This window comes from Atta colombica, unplaced genomic scaffold, assembly GCF_001594045.1.
Source record: "Atta colombica isolate Treedump-2 unplaced genomic scaffold, Acol1.0 scaffold109, whole genome shotgun sequence".
Classification (NCBI taxonomy): Eukaryota; Metazoa; Arthropoda; class Insecta; order Hymenoptera; family Formicidae; genus Atta; species Atta colombica.
In genome coordinates this window covers 836,986-855,497 of record NW_017259194.1, presented here as the reverse complement: position 1 = coordinate 855,497, position 18,512 = coordinate 836,986, and the positions used below count along the sequence as shown (strand labels likewise).

Here is an 18,512-nt window from a genome sequence, read left to right as displayed (position 1 = left end):
TATATATATATATATATTTTTGCGGATATTTATAAATTTGCGATTTAATCAACGTCGACTTCAATTAGAGCGAATAATGTCATGAACATAACATCACTATTCATATTCTATAATATTTGAAAAAAATATTTATATTAGTCATGCGTTTTTAATAAATTTTTGTCTGAGTATAATAAAGTTATTAATAAACTATCAAACGTGTAAAAGCTAGTTATTTTTTAATTTTTCTCAATTCGAAATATATTTGTACACACGATCTGTACAAATGCTCCAATTTATTTAATCTCCGTTTCGATAATGTTACATATCTAGTAAAATACATTTTTTATTGTATTTTATTTTGCGTAATCATACTATTTTTATGTTTTTCTTTTGTATATCGATTATTTGTTAAAATATCACATTACGCTGCATGTCTCATTAAATTTAGTAATAAATTAATAAAATACTGATTGAGTCATGAAATAAGAGAAAAACTTGTATATTGAATTAATGTTAAAAAAAAGACAAATATATATATAAAAGTAGATTTTGATAAAAAGTTTACCGTTTCCATGATGTCTTCGTCGATCGGATCGCCCGGCTCCGGATCCGCCCAATCCACCGCGATCTCATGGTCCCACAACATCACTTTACCGGGTATAAGCTTGCGCCTGGCCATTGCGGCTGCCCGATGATCTTTGAATTCGACGAAGATGAAACCACGATTAAGGTTGCGATCTTGAGCACTCGGATAAACATAGATGTCCGTGATGCCGTCCAGTATCTTGGTCAGCTCTTCCATGAATTCAGACTTGGTCTTAGTCTTGGGCACGCCGCCGAAGAAGAGTCGACAGTTGTCCATAGACTTGACCACGCCGATGCGATGACCCGGCCGGATTTCGTAGCCGTCGAGACGCTCGCATGCTATGCGAGCAATCCGCGAATCCTCGAACAACGCAAATGCATAGCCGCGCGTTGACCCGGAAAAATCGAGCATTAATCGCAACTCCAGAAGTCGGCCCACCTGCTCCAGCAACGGCATCAGCTCGTCCTCGTAGCAATCGCGTGGCAAACGACCCAGGAACACCTCCGCACCCTTACCACGTTGCCGATCACCTCGCGCTACTTCTGGTGCTGTCAACCGTCGCTGGCCGTTCTCCTGTACTCGAAATTTTTTTTTGCACAGTTGGGATAAGATGCATTCGGAGACTATTATTAGCGTATTCTGTCCTTGCTTGTTTTACGTCTAATAAACAACAAAGATAGAATGACAGAAATAGCGCTAATTATATCGTCTCCCCGAACGCACGAATAGTAGGAGAAAGGAGATTTAGATGTGTAAACATATTAATTATTTAACTTGATTAAGATAACTAGAAATTAAAACAGAAGGACGATAATATTATAACTTCGTTATAACTAATGAGAGGACATACATGGGTAAGAGAGAATCGGATTTTTTAATAAATACATTCGTTAATTCCTCTTATTAGCTTTTTATTAGCGAAAAACGTGATTTATCTAAGTTCATTATTTTTTAAGTAGATTGGTAAAACAAATGTTACAGAAAGATCCATACATTACTTAGTGTGCTTTCATATAAATCGCTCTTGCCGATATAACATGTTCTCAAATCGTTAATCAATATTTCTCAACTTCTTTTCACAATAAAAATATAATATTATGTCTGATGACATTGAAGGTATAAATGAAAACTAAGACAAGAAGTTATAAGTTAAATTTTCATAAATCATTCGTAAACATTTTTTCAATCCAGCAAACAAGCTAACGTAATTTTGATGTAAAAATAACGATAAGTAACATCAGCTTGTTTACCGAGAAGTTATTATTTCAATTTTTCTTTGCGATAAAAAATTGTTCTCTATATTTGACGAGTATCTTAATTTTACAGATATATTAAGATTGGTAAAAGATACAAGACGATGAATTGTAAGAAAATTCATTTCAAGCTAAATCACTCCTGCTGATGTTCTCGAGTCATTATTTTAATTTTTCTAACGCTGATGGAAAAACCATAAGTTTTCTATCTGCTAGATTAGTAGTGAAAAATAGGAGAGGTAACCAGTGAATGTCTGTACCTGCACGAGGTCGTAATGCGTGCGACGCTGCATCTCCAGGAGTCGCATGGTGCGTTGACATTCACCAGCGAGATTCGTATCGTGGTCGCTCATCGTCATCGACATACAATCACGCGAGCTGCATGTAGCCAACTGATTTCCAGAAGGATCGGAATTTATCGGAGGCGCGTAGAAGAAGTGGGGCGAGATGAATTTAGGGCTCGATTCCAGGAAAAGTGCGGCGAATGTTTTTCTCGGTAAGTAGAGACTCGCCGTTTTATTTAGATACCGGTGGTTGTATATTTTTTTTTTTAAATTTCTTTTAGATTTCTATATATCTTCCTTCTAAGGGAAGCTGTTTGAAAATTTTCTTTGAAGAAGTTTCAAAGGAAGCTCCACTTGCATTTTACGTTTATTTGTTAACTCGGCGAGAAGTGCGTTTATATAAGAAAAGCCTGATTTGGTAATTATATTAAATCATTATTTAATATTTTTATATTACTAGCATCGATCGATTAAATTAATTTACATTCTTACAGTGATATTATTTTGCGCTCGAAAACAGTTTACAATGTCACTTGAATACTCAAGATCAGATTGTATGAAAAATATATATTAAAAATATATATGATAGATTATAAGTTTATCACACACAATAAAGCTATGAAGAATTAGAAGGAATATTGCTAACATTGACTATATATATTTTTGCGCATGATAAGAAATTAAAGTTATCGAGATGGTGGAAGACAATTATAGGAGACTAGTACTTAGAATTATATAGTCTTTTGTTCCTATAAACAAAGCGAGAAGAGAGGACTCTCAGAAGAGTTCTCGGGCGAGAAATAAGACAAAACGACTATACCGGGTTTATACCCCACTTTATTGTTGAAATATTAAATCGCACGTTTAGCTCTTGCATTTTTTCTATTGAAAATGTGAAGTTTTTTTATTGAAAAGATTAATAAGTAGAAATAAATTTATATTGTTTCAACAAGTTTACGAGATGTATAATTTGGGGTTCCATTCCTACAATCATTTAATATTAAATCGAATTCATTATGGAAGTTAACGTAACATAAGTCAAGTCAAAAATTAAAAACGAATTTTTAATATTTATTAAAATATAAGCCAGGGATTATAACTTTGTAAATTAAAAAAAAATGTTGAAAGATGATTTAGAATTTCTATTTCTTTTTTGTGTTTCTTTTTATAAGAGAAGCAGATGTCAGTAGTTGCTAGGGAATTAGTAACTGATGGTAAGCGATAAATTCCAATTCGATAACAAAATAAAAATTTCTTTATTATTTCGATGTAAAATTTTATCATAAAATTTATATAGAAAATTTTGCATTGTAAAGTTAACATTAATTAAAAGTCAAGTGTTTTAAAATATAATTACATTTACATACTTTTTTTTATAAAATGTATCATTACATATGTAATTTCATATAATATAAATTACTTGAGATAGTGGAAAAATTGAAGAAAATAAAAACCATTAGCATTTAACGTTTCAAATATATTTAATTAATTTTACAATTTATATAAAAAATGCATGTATAAAAAATATTTACAGAGTGCATTTATTTACATATTTACACATTAATAATCTCAAAAATATACAGTAATATTATAAAAAGAATTTCTTCTTTTCTGTATATAAATACAATTATATGGCATCCATATCGCAGTCTATATATTTGATATCATCTTTCATATTATAGAGCGACTTTTGCGATACAGATGCCCGATCACCGAGGTACGTCCTGAATTGTTCATAATAATTGACTAATTCATGAATTTTGTCACTGATATCTGGGCATCCAATGCCGCTTTCAATTATATGACTCAGCCTATCGGTATTATCCGCACAGATCGAAAATTGTTCTATAAGCTGTAATTCCTCCTTCAATGTCGCGTTCAACACAGCTGCCTGAAAGAAATCGTGAGAGTTATATAATGCTTAAATACCGCGGCATTTACATATAGCGAAAATAGCGAAGATATTTTTTTTAGTGATGATTAAAATCATGTACTCGTCTTGCTCTCTGCTGGAATTCTTCCAGTTTTCCACGTATATTTTCAAACTCCGCTTCTGTATATTGTATTTCTTGAAGTTTATCCTCATTCGCCAGAACATTGTCGGGTATAGCAACGAACTTTCTCACAATATTCTGACCAGAATAAAATAAGCGATTAATGTCATATGTACAATTTTTATTATAAAGTTTTAACAGGTATATTTTAGATAAAAAATAGGCATAAATTATAATTAATTAGTAATTAAAATTAGTAATTAATTAATAAATGGATATAGATTTAATTAAAAAATAATTACCTCTATGTTTTTCAAATGAGGTACAGAAGCTGCAAGGTACGTCTTTACAAGGTTTTTCTCGTTTGCCTTTAGCGCCAAATTATCAGAGTCTGACTTACACATTTTTTCCAATGTTTCACACAACTTTTTGCTCCTAGACTGTATCCTTTCTATCACAATATTCTCGACTATAACAGACCAAAGAGAAAGTAACAAGATTACCATGAGCAGCCATGCATAATTTTTCATAAATTAGAAACATGTATTTAGACTAATGATCAACAAGAATGTTTGCAATAGTATTCTTATTCACATAAAGTGAACAAAAATAATAATCTGAAATTAGATTTATATCAAAACTATTATCAAATTAAAAAAAAAAATTTCAATCTTTTTTCTCAAGTAGGATTAAGGATTGATATTTTGTTTCTCTTCTTTCAAGAAATTTTCCAAATGTAAGGAGTTATATAGCAATTACAGTTGTATAATGCAATTTGATGATTCACAAAAGCAGAAAAAGTCAAAAATAAAAAACCAAAATTGTACAAGCATATAATGGAAATTAAAATTAAAAAAAAAATTGATGAGATAAAGGATGCGTTTGTCGGGACGCTTTTCACCGGCAATGCGTCTTGGTGGACCAACATTGTTTATAAATACAAGATTTTGTATTCGCGTCTCGCCCACGCGAAAAAAAGTGAAAAATCCGTTGAAAATGTCCCGGTCGCTGGACGAGTGTGACTCTAGTCATGATCGAATGCCACATGAAACTAGAGTACACCCGTCCAGCGGCAACGAGATTTTGCCGCGATGCAGGGCTCGCCGTAACGCCTAACGGTCGGTGCCCCCGCCAGAATTCCTGTCCGTCCAGCGTTCGTCGAAAAGTGCGATCTGAAAAAGCGTTGCACATCGAAATGTAAAATGCAGACGGCGACTTACTAGTCGCGTATACGACTCGAGAATGGAAGCCGAACAGCTGCATCTCGTATTCCTCGCGTTTGCGCTTTCGTAACTCGGAAGCGGCGTCGCTCTCCATGATGAGACAAGACTAAACGGACCAAACGAGATGAGACGAGAATCTTCTACTTTCAAACCGGCAGTCCTCGATGTCCTCAGACTTTGAACTTCTATCCGGCGACGGGCGGCAAGCGGCTGCTCGTTCCTGATTCCTCTCGCACGAGAGCACCTTGACGTCCGTTGACAAATGAATATGGCGTCCCTCCTAGTCCCTCCGCTTGCCCTGCGTACGAACGCGTCCTTTGTCCAGTCCCGCCATGTTCGCCAATTGACAAGTCGCGCAATGCGAGATGCGATGGCGCAGTGGGCACGCTGACAACGGCCCCGAACGGCCTCCAACCTCAATCACGGTTCAAAGAGAATCCTTTTCTAGTAGCGCCGCCTTGGACGACGGATGTCTTTCAAATTCGAATCTTATTTACCATGAATTTCGATCGGTCATAAGGAGAGCTGTGTTGATAAATGACTTTGACAGAAATGCATTTTATCGATAAGGTTTATGCTGTTAAGCCTTTTGTCCTTTTGTTAGAAATCGATCCGAGACTTCGGATGAAGAAAGAATTAACCAATCGCAATAATCATCTGATCAAATTGTTCAAATGTGATTGTTCATTTTTTTTTTCTGTCCGAGATCTCGGACCGATTTTTAGTATCGTGGACATCGGGCTTAAAACGGGGAGAGACAAGATGTTTTCCAATTGCAATATCCCTAAACATTTTCATGCACACGGCGACACAAGTTGCGTTCCAATTGTCCGTTATTGTCAGGTCGACACATTACACATCTGTACTCAGTCGAGGGCTGTGTAAACTGGTGTTTTCTAGTGACAATTATATGTTACTACTACAATAGCTATAAATTAAATTGAGAAAGACGTTGAATGGCCGATTACACTTTTACTTTTGTTTAATACAGGCAGAAAAAGCTACATTTAATCTAACTCTATTCAAAACGGATACATCAATCGTGCATAGGTTGTTTTCCAGCTAAAATAGAGACGTTACACTGTGTTCCATTGTGTAAAGTACTTGTTGAACCACAATTTAGTTTCATAGCGTAATACCAGAATGCATTGTAGTCTTCCATTCTATTTTTATAATTATACTTAGCGTATCAATAATATTATAGGTTTATGATTTTTATTTAATTACAATTTTTTTAGAATTGGCGATTTTCGAAGGTTTTATTGCAAAACAAATACCAAATAACTTTTTATAAAGTTGATGATATTGACATATTTTACACGCTCGTACTTAGCTTTTTACCACAGTATAACCAGTAGACATTCAACAGAGAAAAAATGCGTGTTTGCGCAGGTATGGCTGCGCAGTTTTTGTTTTGGGCTGGATCCAATGAAATGCAAGATGACAAGAACGTACATATTATACAGATCCCGTGTGTACAGATATCTGTGGCAAAAGACAATTTAAGAGCGCCATATTTCTAAAAAATGGATAAAAAAGAGAAAGTTATATTATGTGCAATATTAAACAATGCAGTAATAATAGTAAAAATTCACAAGGCATTTTTTTTCGTTATCGTAGAAAGATATCGTAAAGTTTTTATAATTTACAAAAAGTAAGTAGTTTATGCTAGGTTAACTTAATTAAACATAATCAAATGTAATTTTGTGAAAAAAGATAATATTTTTTATAATTGATTACGTTTACATGGCATCCTTAATTATGTTTTTTAGAACAAAGCAATGGACTATCGCATGGGGCATTATATCCTCTTTCGGTCCTGGATTTTTCAAACGTTAACATGGCGGATGCTCGTGACTGCGACATGAAAATCAAAGGTTCCGATATGGAGTGTCCCTACTGATTATACTGTTTTTACTGTCGAGCAGTGTAACACTGTGTCATAGTTGGAACACTTTGTATAAGACACAGTGTAAGAGTTTGAGCACAAAAATTCGTCGTACTTACTTAGATTTAAATTGTAGACGTAACGCACAAGCTTTCACGTATGACGTACAATCTATTACCGTGTCTTCAAGAGACGGCAATAAATCGTATGTCAAAGCTTGTGCGTTATTTACGTCTACAACTTAAGTCTCTAAGTAAGTGTTACGATAATTCTTGTGCTTAAACTGTGTCACCTGTGTTGGAAAATTCTGTTCCAATTGAATCGTGCACAATGTTACGCTTTGTACATTCCTGCGTTGTGTTAGACTGGAATCAGACTACGCATTAAAAATTAAAAATTAAAGATTGAAATTTCACCAATGAGGAAAAAGAAATTTTGGTTCCTTTTGTCCTGATTAGTCAAACTTCAATCTTTCAATCTTCAATCTCATTCTTCAATGCATAGTCTGATTCCGGCCTTAAGCAATTGGAAAGCACCCATAGACTTTTGTATAAGCCCGAATCTTCATGTGGACAACAGCGTTCTAACACCGAATACTGATTGGTGAAAGACGATAAATTTTTCTCTCACAAGCGACTTTTCACCAATCAGGGCTCTATGCCAAAGCGCTCTTATGTTGCTCTTATGAAAAGAATTCGGGCTAACGCATAAAGGTGCTTTTTTATATCGATGCTTGATGCTCATTTTCGACATCAAAATAAGTCAATTGACGCTTCGTCAATTTTTATCACGTGACTTATTTTGATGCTGAAAATGTGCGTCGAACGTCAGCATGAAAAGGCACGTAAAAGTTGCCTTATGCAAGAGTCTTAGCAAAGTCTGTCAGCAAAAGTACTAAAAAGTACTAGAAAAGTATTAAGAATCGTCGTTTGCAAGACGTACTATGAAATCCATCAATCATCTATTAAACAGTCATTTTTAATACACGCAATAAGTTCATAATTGATTGCTAATCATGTGATTGCTATGACTAATCAGAACACTTAACGTCAGTTGCGCTTCTCAAATCTAGGGCTGCGATTTGGATGTTTTCAGCGCTTTTCAGTACTTTTATTCTTATTTTATGTCTAATAAACGATAAAGGCAAAATGATGATTACAAGCGCTTAAAGCGCGTGAGCGTCCAAATCGATCGCAGCCTAGGATTTTATTTGTAGTTACAAGTTTTAAGCCGTCATGTCCTTTCTTAAGTTTCTCTCTGATCTCGGCTAGATGGCACGACATATCCCTTTTTAAACTTCAAATTAGTTTGAAAAATGACTGTATACTTTGGAGATTTTTTATTCCTATATTTTATACAGAAATGAAACTGCACAAAAAATGCACAAAAATTTTTTTCTCTTTAACTAAATATCAAACATATATCTACTTTAAGTTTACACTTTAAGTTTCAAAAGTATACCAGTATACTAGTTCATCTATAAAAAACAGACTTTTGATGTTGACCAATAAGTAGAGTATACTACTACTTCAAATTACCCTTCAAATTACCCTACTTCAAATTATCCTTCAATTACCCAAATTATATCATAAAGCTGCACAAAAGTTGCAGTAACACTGTTGCAATATTGCAGCAACATTGTATGTTATAACAATATTTATAAAGCTTTGCAGCGATATTATTGCAAATTATGTGTATATATGGATGAAGAGGAAAGAAACAACTTTTTTCTTTTTTTTCCTGAATAAAAAGAGTATAATAACAATGATAATAATACGCGCGCGCGTATTTATTATTATTATTATACATATACATATATATGCCTGCTCACATTTATTTTATCTCTAAAAAGAATCCAATTTATCTTGAACCTCAGCCATTGTGCTTTTTAGCTATCACTAGGAAGGAGACAAACTCAGTGAGAAATGATAATGAAATCGATGTCGATTCAACATTGAAATCATCAAACGAATCAATTCGACATCGATTTCATTGTCATTTCTCACTGGGAAATTTGATAAATACTCAGTCTTCTTCGTCACTCTAAGAGTTTTATACATTACATATTTGTATTGCATGATCGATCCATCGAACCATCTTTTATACTCTCACAATTATTACGATAGCTAGATTTATAGTTGCGACACACGATTCAATGAATATTAATTAGATACAAACGCTTACCTCTTTCAATGAATTTTTATGCTTCCTATATTTGCAAATTCACTGGCACTCACAACAATTTGCGTTGTTATTCATGCGAATGACGATAACTATTTGCGAGGGCTTCGTTTGTTATCGTACACAAAGCGGAAATGCACTGTGTTCACCTGACGGACACGAATTTCAAATATTTTTCAACAAGCTTAATCAATACTCGGCTAAACACGATTGTTCCCATTTTAACTTTATGCATTTCCATAAAAATCTCGAAAATAGAGGAGAAAATGGAGAAACGCTGATACATTTCTTCATTGTCTCTTGATTTAATTTACTTATTTTCTATATTCGAATCTATTTTCTAATCTTGAGTTTCACTTCAACGATTGTTCAAGCAGTTTCACTCGATGCTAAATGTAATTTTGACTGTATATATTTATGAAATAATTTAAGTTGACGTAAATTATAAATGCTTGTCAATAACGTACATTAAGTTTTCACCAAGGGCTCGAATAAGGTCAGAGTGAGCTCTTATAAGTGAAAATAAAATTTTAAGGTAAAATTCAACTTTAAAGTTTTTGGTATTTCCACTGTAAAAGCGCCCGACTCGACCCAATTCGAATCTTCGGTGGAAACTTATTACAATTAGTAATAGACTGATTTCTTTTTCAAATGCGCTGCACGTTGAGATCATGCAGGAAGCGAATTGAAGGTTATCGAGTCAAGCGTTAATTTTATGATATTACGCGAGATGTGTCTCCGCGTAAGGATTACGTTAATACAATTGCTTATCTGCCGAGTGAATCATGTCTTGTTAGCGCATATGCGATTAAATATCGAGTATACATCTACTTTCTTGAGAGCATATTTATTTTCGGTGAAAGGCAATAGAAAAGCGATTCTTCGTGATTTCTAGAAAAGTGAAGTTCCGAGCGCGACTTTCTTGAAAAAAAAAAAAAAAAACATATGAAGAGAAATTTGACATTTGTTGTAAAAATAACAAAGGCAATCTGCAAGTAATTCCACATAGAATAGGTTTAGACGATTGACCGTCATGATCGAATGTGAACCTTTTCGCTGCATGACATCACTATTTTTTCGTGGCGGATTAGTCACGCCGTTGATAAGTCATGTTTGTACAGTTCGGTGACAGCGTGTTAATGTAGTTCTGGCCAAAAAGAGAAAGTTTTTCACCGTCATGACGACTCGTGTATATTTAACATAATTGATCGTGCATACATATTTATTATTTATATCCAGCATGAGACATTTAAAATAATGATATCTCATTTCATGATATTCATTCATTTACTCTATTCGTAATACAAATAGAAATCATTAATAAATTAACTATATAAATATTTATAAAAAAAATGAAAACAATTATTTGACGTGATTTTAACTTGTGATAATTTAGAAAAATTTAGGAAAAGTCTATGAATATTGGATGAGTACGCCTAAATATTTTACGAGATGGAACTTAATTTTGATCTCCTTGAGAGAGAAACCAATTCTATTTCTTTTTAAATTAATTTTTAAAAGAAGATTAATAATTACTAAGAAGAATAAAAAACTTGGAAAATTGAAGACAATTATAATTTTAAAAACGTACGCTTATTTGTAACGGCATATCATTCTCTTTAATTAATTAACAAGTCTTAATTTCACAGTAATTACAACATTACGATCTGCTTGTTAACAGATCTTCAGACTAATCATTCCTTCCATGTTGAAATCCCATGGCAATGATTCATGTTTCTTCCTTGTACGACTAATCGGATCGCAACGTTAGAGAGGAATGTCAGATAGAACACCTTCGAGAGGGAAAGGACACGTCCTTCGTGCAATGTTGAAGTGGCCACTTTATTTAGAAAGTGGGAATAATCGAGCGTTTAACGTCGTCATCGTGTTTTACATGATGAGCGAATGGATAGGACGAGGAAACCGCGCGAGAGGCGGTACATCCATCACGTGCAAATCGGATCCCATATGTGTGTACGCGGTTGTTGTGCATAAGCGATTGTTGGCATGCCGGTTGCGTTTACGTCGCATACTTATATGCGTCGCAACGTGCGCACTGCGCCCGCAAGAAACTTTACACCTACTTACATTCATGTTTTCGCAGCCAACTTTGGAATTGGAGAGACCGTGACGGATTTTCCTCGAATCCAAGCGCACCTTAACATTAGACTGAAAGAAATAACATTATGAAATCTAAAAAAGCTGGTACGTGACTAGATTTGAATAAACCGCACCAAGTTTTTATTACCAGAATTATTTGTAATCGCTAAATGTCTTGGATGAAACGCAATTTTATCTAACAACAGTGTGTAAAGAAAAAGATATTTATATATATATATATGTACGCGCACGCACCACACACACGCACCACCCACCCACACACACACACACACACACACACACACACACGCACGCACGCACGCACCACACACACACGCACCACACACACGCACCACCCACACACACACATACACACGCACGCACGCACCACACACACACGCATGCACGCACCACACACACACGCACGCACGCACCACACACACACGCACGCACGCACGTACACACACACACGCACCATATACACACACGCACGCACGCACGCACGCGCACATACACACACACGCACGCACACACACACACACATATATATATAAAGTAAGAGAGATACAACAACGCCTAGATGGATAGCGAGAAAATCGGAAAAAGTGTATTTTACATCCATGCATTTATATGTATAAGCGAACATATGGAAATAAGTAGAGTAGAACGTGACATCGATAAGAAGTCGATAAAAAGGCGTAATTACAAATCTGGATTCTAGATCTTGTAAAAGATCTATTTGGCTTTATCGCGTATCATCTAAGATTATGCGTGTCGCGTGTCTGCACAAAGATAAGATATAATGATTATGGGATTTTATAAATATTTTCCATCTCCGAGTAATATCTTGAACATTAAAACTTGCGTTACATCTTACGTAACATTGATAGTGTTTTTTGTACATGTCTTGTCTTCAGGAGAAACTTAAGGTTCGTATTAACCTTTCACAGTGATTCACAAGGCTCCCACAAAAAATGTAAAAGTGAAAACGAATTAATATCGGACAAGCAAAAATGTTCTTTGTTAAAATAAAAAATTTTATGACTCCAACAATAAATCAAAAATAAATAAAATATATAACCCCCAATTGTTGGTGCACAAATAACGGATATATTTATATAAGGTGATAAGATATAATTGGAATATATGTACATATTTACCGATATACGATGTATTTAACGATGTACTTGTAGTTAACTTTGTTGGTAAGTACATTCCACAGACTCACAAGCATTTTCTTATATTTGTACTTTTTTGTTATTCGAAAAATAGCGTTTTTGAGACGTCATAATGATTTATACAAAAATATAAAAATTTTTATTATACAGTAAAAAACATTTTGTATTTATGTTAAAACGAACTCTTGTTAAAATTTTTGTGTTGAATTTTTAACATATCCAAGTTTTAAATTAACATAATATGATTGTGTTATTTGAATATTTTATGTTAAATCAAAATTTAACATTCTCAGTGTTAAAATTATAGTTAAACACAAATTATAGGTAAACAAATAGATAAACATAAATATAATATAGTTTTAAAACATTAATTTTAAGTATAAATGAATACAATGTGTGTGTTGATTTAATTTATTATAAATGTTAATTTTATTGAAGAAATATACTCTGTACAAACTAGTTTTTACATATTTTATATGTAAAAAGGTACAGATATTTTATGTTATTTCCTCTTTATAATAATAAATATCTGTTAAATTTATGTTACATATATGTTAAATATCACAGAGGCATTACCTAAAAATATAAAAATAGCTAATATCTAATTTTAGTAAAATTTAACATTATAAATGTGTCAATTTAAAAACATAAAATTTGTTTTTAAGTTATGTCAAAGTATTACGTTTCTTGTACTAATTTTTTATATAATATTTGTGTTATTTCTATCTAGTGGCCTATCTTGACGAAAATGAAAAGTTTCATAAACGTTTGTTTAACGTTTACATAAACGTTTGCGTTCGTTAAAAGTTTAAAAATGGTCACTAGAGTGTTCATAAAGCGGAAATTGTAACATTGGAACATTGTCTGACGAAAATAAAAAGTTTGATGAATATTTGTTTAATGTTTACATGAGCAGGAATTTGTTGAAAATTTAGAAACGGCCAATAGAATAAAAAACGGATATTGCAACGCTGCAGTTTGGAAAACATTTTCTGAAAATAAGACGTTTCATGAATGCTTGTTTGACGTTTTATATGAACGTTCAGTTCAAGTGTTGAATCTGCTGAACGCAGGCTTTATTAAAAAAAAAGGTACAAAATTTTTTTATTGGAAAATCTCATCATACCGCGCCTTTTATCCTATTTGATGTGATTTTTTAAATGCGAGAAATTGAATTTCATTGTGTCCCTCTAGTGGCCATGTGTGCACTACTTGAAAATCAGATAAGTAAAAGAATGTTTGCTAAATTGTAAGAAAAACGCTTGTATTATGGAGTTGAGAAAAACGTTTTTTGGATGTCTTTAAACCATTGCGTAAAAGCCTTATAAAACGTTTACTGAGATTCAATAATTCGCCACATTAGAACAGCGTTTGCTGAATAGAAGAAAACTGTTTGTTCGAAAACGTATAAATTCATTTAAAAAATCATCATCGAATTGTCAATGTTTTATAAAGTTTCGTATTTTCACCAGGGTAACACATTCATCTTATGTTAAATTACCAGAAAAATTTGGGTGGACCGTTTGAGACATGTGAATGCATTAAATTTAATCCAAAATTTTGTACTATATATTTAAATCGATGTAGGTATATACCATAATTAAATTGAAAAAAAAAAGACTTAAATGTACCTCACATACACCTTACACACACACACACACACACACGCACGCACGCACACACACGCACACGCACACACGCACGCACATACGCACACACATACGGAGAGGTTCGGCGCGGCGACTGCGCAGCACGAATGCGCAGTCCCCGTAAAAAGCCGGAGGCGCGCGCCGTGCGATTCCGCCGTCGCTCTTTGGATACCGCGCACCGCGCGTGTTCGCTTCGGAGCTTCAGTTTGTATTCGGTGTTCAGTTCAGCTTGATTACGGTACAACAGCGTGAGGACGGATACACACCGCCGCGAATCCGCGATTCAAGCCGGGCGCGCGAATTATCATCGATCGCGTGATCTCTGGATCCGAGAGGACCGCCGCGCCGGCGAAGATTTCTCTCACATTCGCGGCATTCGATTCGAGGGGAGAGTGGTGCGCATTTTGTGCCGTTGATTGTCAAGTGATTTAAACAAGAGAAAAAGAGGAACGAACGTGAGAGACGTGAGAGACTCAACGAGGGAAAATGCTGCCGCCACGAATACTCGGCCTCCTGGTGCTTCTTTTCGCCGTGCAAGGTGAGTGTCTTCTTGATTCTGCTCTTGATGTCTCCAACTTGATCTCGTCCGATCGACGCTCAATGAACGTGAATATAATCAGGTAACAAGTTTGACGTTATAATTATATTAAAGCGACCACAAATAATGTCAGCTTGCCATCCGGGCTCTGTTGTAAAATTGTTGAAAGTTTATGAAATTTCTGATTTTATTTACTTGGGTAAATTATTTTATTAAAAACAAAAAAAGAGCGTCTTATTTCTGATCGTTGGAATATTATTTTATGATAACGCGCTTCTCTAAACAGAGACTTTGACATTTGAAATAAAATTTATCAGAGCTTCTGATAAGAATTTGTTATCTGCTCTTTATTCACCTCGCATATTTATTGTCTGCAAGGAAAATTAAACATTTTAGTTTCGCGCCGTTTTATTTTACGCTTTATGACGAATGCTATTCTTGCCATGTAAGACAGACTCGTATTTTATTTCTTGCTAAGAAATAAATAAAATAAATAAGAAATAAATAAAAATATTTAAAGGTCAGATAAATACAGGTTGCGTGATTCCTATAATACGTCAATTAATTTAATATCAATTAGGATTAATTCATATATTTAACGTTCGTTAATTTAATATGAATTAATTCGCATCGACGATAAACGAAAGAAATATAAATGAGGATGAAAATAGTGCGCTATAATGGTTATTGTATTGATATTTTTATTCGTATTCTCGCCTGGGTAAAAATATACCGTGAGAATACGCACTTAAAATAAAACGGAGAATGAGCGTAAGAATTATACAAAATCATTTACGGCGGAAACGTATACCCTGCCGCGTCATAAATCGTGCGAATTCTCGCTTGCTGTTCGTGTAACTTTACGTACTTACTTTACCTCTCTTTAAAACGTGTAGCGCGCTAAGAGCATTCCTTATTGCGAAACTGTCCATTTATTATCGCGCCTCAAAGGCATCGCTTCTGTAACGAAGACCGTGTTAAAGGCGCACGTTGCGTTATGATGATAGCGCGGAGTAGATCGCGTAACAGACCATCATTACTCCAACATAGCGAGAGAACGTCAATATCGATCTTTGCTAGCGCCTCATTACTCGCCGGCAAAAATCGAGATTGCGCTGGCATTGTCGATCCTTCGCGAGATCTTACTTAAAAATCGCATTCACATTAATGTATGACAACTCACTCGTACGATGCGAAATTATCATTTTTTTAATGGAACTGTTTAGAATGTTTTTAAAATTAATTTGGGAAATTTGGGGGGATTATTTCAGATATCAATGTGATTGCGTTGAAAGTCCGACAATATCGGTACGCAATTATTATTTCTGAAATTAATAATTATTCATTTATATGAATATTTATAATTCAACATCTTAACATTCAGATCGTAGTGGCGCTTCGTATTTAAAGTAATATGTATTTAACATAAACGGTCTTGTTTCCAATCTTATTGTTTAGAATGGATTCCGGAAATATTCCATTTTCCTTTAAAAAAAAGACTTAGGATAAAGTCGCTTATTATGAGATAGGTTCTCAATATGAGATAGCGGGATTTCTGCTGAATTAATAAGCGCACGTGGTTGATTTTATTATGAATTTATTACTCATAGAGTGAAACATATTTAGTAGAAAATTTATTATTAAATTATGCGTGTAGTTGTGAAAAAAGATTCTTGAAATTGGTGTTGTCGAATTTTATTGAGGTTAATCTTCAAACCTTGTTTTAGTATATAATAAATAAATATTTGATAATAAAGTCTGCATGCAATATAATAGAATAAGATCATATTAATAGGAAAACACGTGATATAATGATTTATTTAACTGTAAAGATTAGATTTGGTGATCATGAAATCGCAAGACAGTCGTAACATGAGATACTTAGGGTATTCCTAGCTAATATGAGATATATATAATATAAACAATTCAATTCTCAAAGCATACTATTGAACGAAATATTAAAAAGAATTCTATTGTTAAGATTATTCATACACATACATCAAAAATTATATAATTATTATGTATACATTCAAATTGTTTGTTCCTACTTGTATATAATATAATAAAAACGTGTATAAAAAGCTTACCTTTATTTTTTTCCTTAGTTTTCTGTTTATGAAATATCATCTCATACAAGAAAACTCTTGTTTCTCATATTAGGAATCTTTTTTTTTGAATAAGCAAAATCGAGGCATTTTCGATAAAAAAATTTCACAACAAAGTATAGCTACTATCGGTCGCTAACTTTTATTGATAAATGAATATTTCCCATAAAATTAATACAAAAATAAGAATTAAGGTTGCAAGTTAAATAAATTACAAGTTTTTAAAAAAAGGTCTATCTCATGTTAGGCGACTTTAGACCCTAATAGAAATTTGGAGAATAATTGAATAACTCCGATCGGAATCAAATCTAAACGATTCCATAATATTATACGTTTCTAGAAGGATACGAGTCCAAACGTTTGCTTTTCCAATTAAAATATCTTACATGTTATCGTACTTTCAATCTACGTTGATCTATACATATAAAAGTTTTATTTTATTTTTTTAATTGATACACTTAAAAAATATTTTTTTAATAATAGTAAAATAATAATAATAGTAAAATATAAGAATTAAGACCGGTTTGTTTTGTGTGTGTATGTAATACATGAATGTTTTATCGATCACGATAACTAGCGTCGAAACATATGTCTGAACTTTTTTTGGACGCCTCGGAGCCGAAATGAAAAATCGCATCCCGTAAGTATTCAGACGTATCAATGTAGATTTAAAGCGAATGTGGAATGAAAAAGGTGCCTTAACATCTTCTGTATGAATGGTTGCTCGCAACAATAGCTACTATTGTACGACTAATCGGCGAGCACGTCGTGATCGCTGCCGCGGAAGAAGCAATTACGAATTAAAAAAAAAGTTTAATTACGCTTCCTGGTGTACCTACGCACCGGAAAAACATCGCAGTCGCGCCGGGGCGAGTCGGTCGCGTCACTTGAATTGATCGTCAAGTCGCAGAACAGTATTACGCTAGTTCTACTAAATTGTGATTAAAAATAGATAAAAAATTATATAGAAAATTTACATATAAAATAGTAGATGGAGCAAACCACTTATCTTTTCTTTTTGATCAGATTTTTTTTAAATTTCTCCTTTTTATTTCTGAACAATTAATGTCGTTAATTTTGAACTAAGACAAGATCACGTAGAAAAATAATTTTTATTATTGAATAAATAAAAAATTTTTTATTTAATGTTTGTAAGTATATTTTCTTGTGAATAAAGCTCATCAAAAAGATTCGGGATCTGCAACGTAATAATATATAATTTGGAGAGCTAAAGGTTTTCTTAAAATATATAATATTCATTTCCGCAACAATCATCGGGCGGCGTTTTTCTCATATCTCTTTTCGTGCACCGATTATATAATTCGCTATTAAAATCGAAAGGACATACTTAGAGTTCACAACAGGCGAGAGGAAACGAAGATTCCCGCAGTTGTCGTCCAAAAGGGAAGTCTGGCAAAAAAGCGTGTTCGCCGAGGAGAATTCCATTGAGACTTCTCCACGTGAGGTACCGCGAAGGAGCGTGTCTCATCGAAGAACCGGTGGCGATGGCTGAATGGCCCGAAAATAAGATGAACGAGACCGATTGGTTGG

At 33.9% G+C, this 18,512-nt stretch overlaps 3 protein-coding genes across 4 annotated transcripts in view; 1 reads left to right on the top strand and 2 right to left on the bottom strand.

Moving 5' to 3' along the window:
* LOC108693622 (APOBEC1 complementation factor-like) overlaps positions 1-2,174 on the bottom strand; it is a 4,180-nt gene extending 2,006 nt beyond the window's left edge. The window contains exons 1-2 of the mRNA XM_018202661.1: positions 2,082-2,174; positions 548-1,141 (exon numbers count right to left, since the gene is read on the bottom strand). Of these exons, the coding sequence (XP_018058150.1) occupies positions 548-1,141; positions 2,082-2,174 (687 nt within the window). The remainder of the gene's footprint in view (positions 1-547; positions 1,142-2,081) is intronic.
* Positions 2,175-3,732: 1,558 nt separating this feature from the next.
* On the bottom strand, positions 3,733-5,731 carry LOC108693640 (protein MIS12 homolog). The gene is made up of 4 exons (XM_018202685.1): positions 5,320-5,731; positions 4,402-4,568; positions 4,100-4,237; positions 3,733-3,996 (listed from the first exon to the last, which is right to left on the bottom strand). Exons 1-4 carry the CDS (start codon positions 5,414-5,416, stop codon positions 3,733-3,735), a joined length of 666 nt encoding a protein of 221 aa, XP_018058174.1. The 5' UTR covers positions 5,417-5,731.
* Positions 5,732-14,483: 8,752 nt separating this feature from the next.
* Positions 14,484-18,512, top strand: part of LOC108693595 (neurotrimin-like) — a 72,489-nt gene continuing 68,460 nt past the window's right edge. For both annotated transcript variants that reach the window (XM_018202640.1, XM_018202633.1), the window contains exon 1: positions 14,484-14,856. In XM_018202640.1, the coding sequence (XP_018058129.1) occupies positions 14,805-14,856 (52 nt within the window). In that variant the 5' untranslated portion in view covers positions 14,484-14,804. The remainder of the gene's footprint in view (positions 14,857-18,512) is intronic.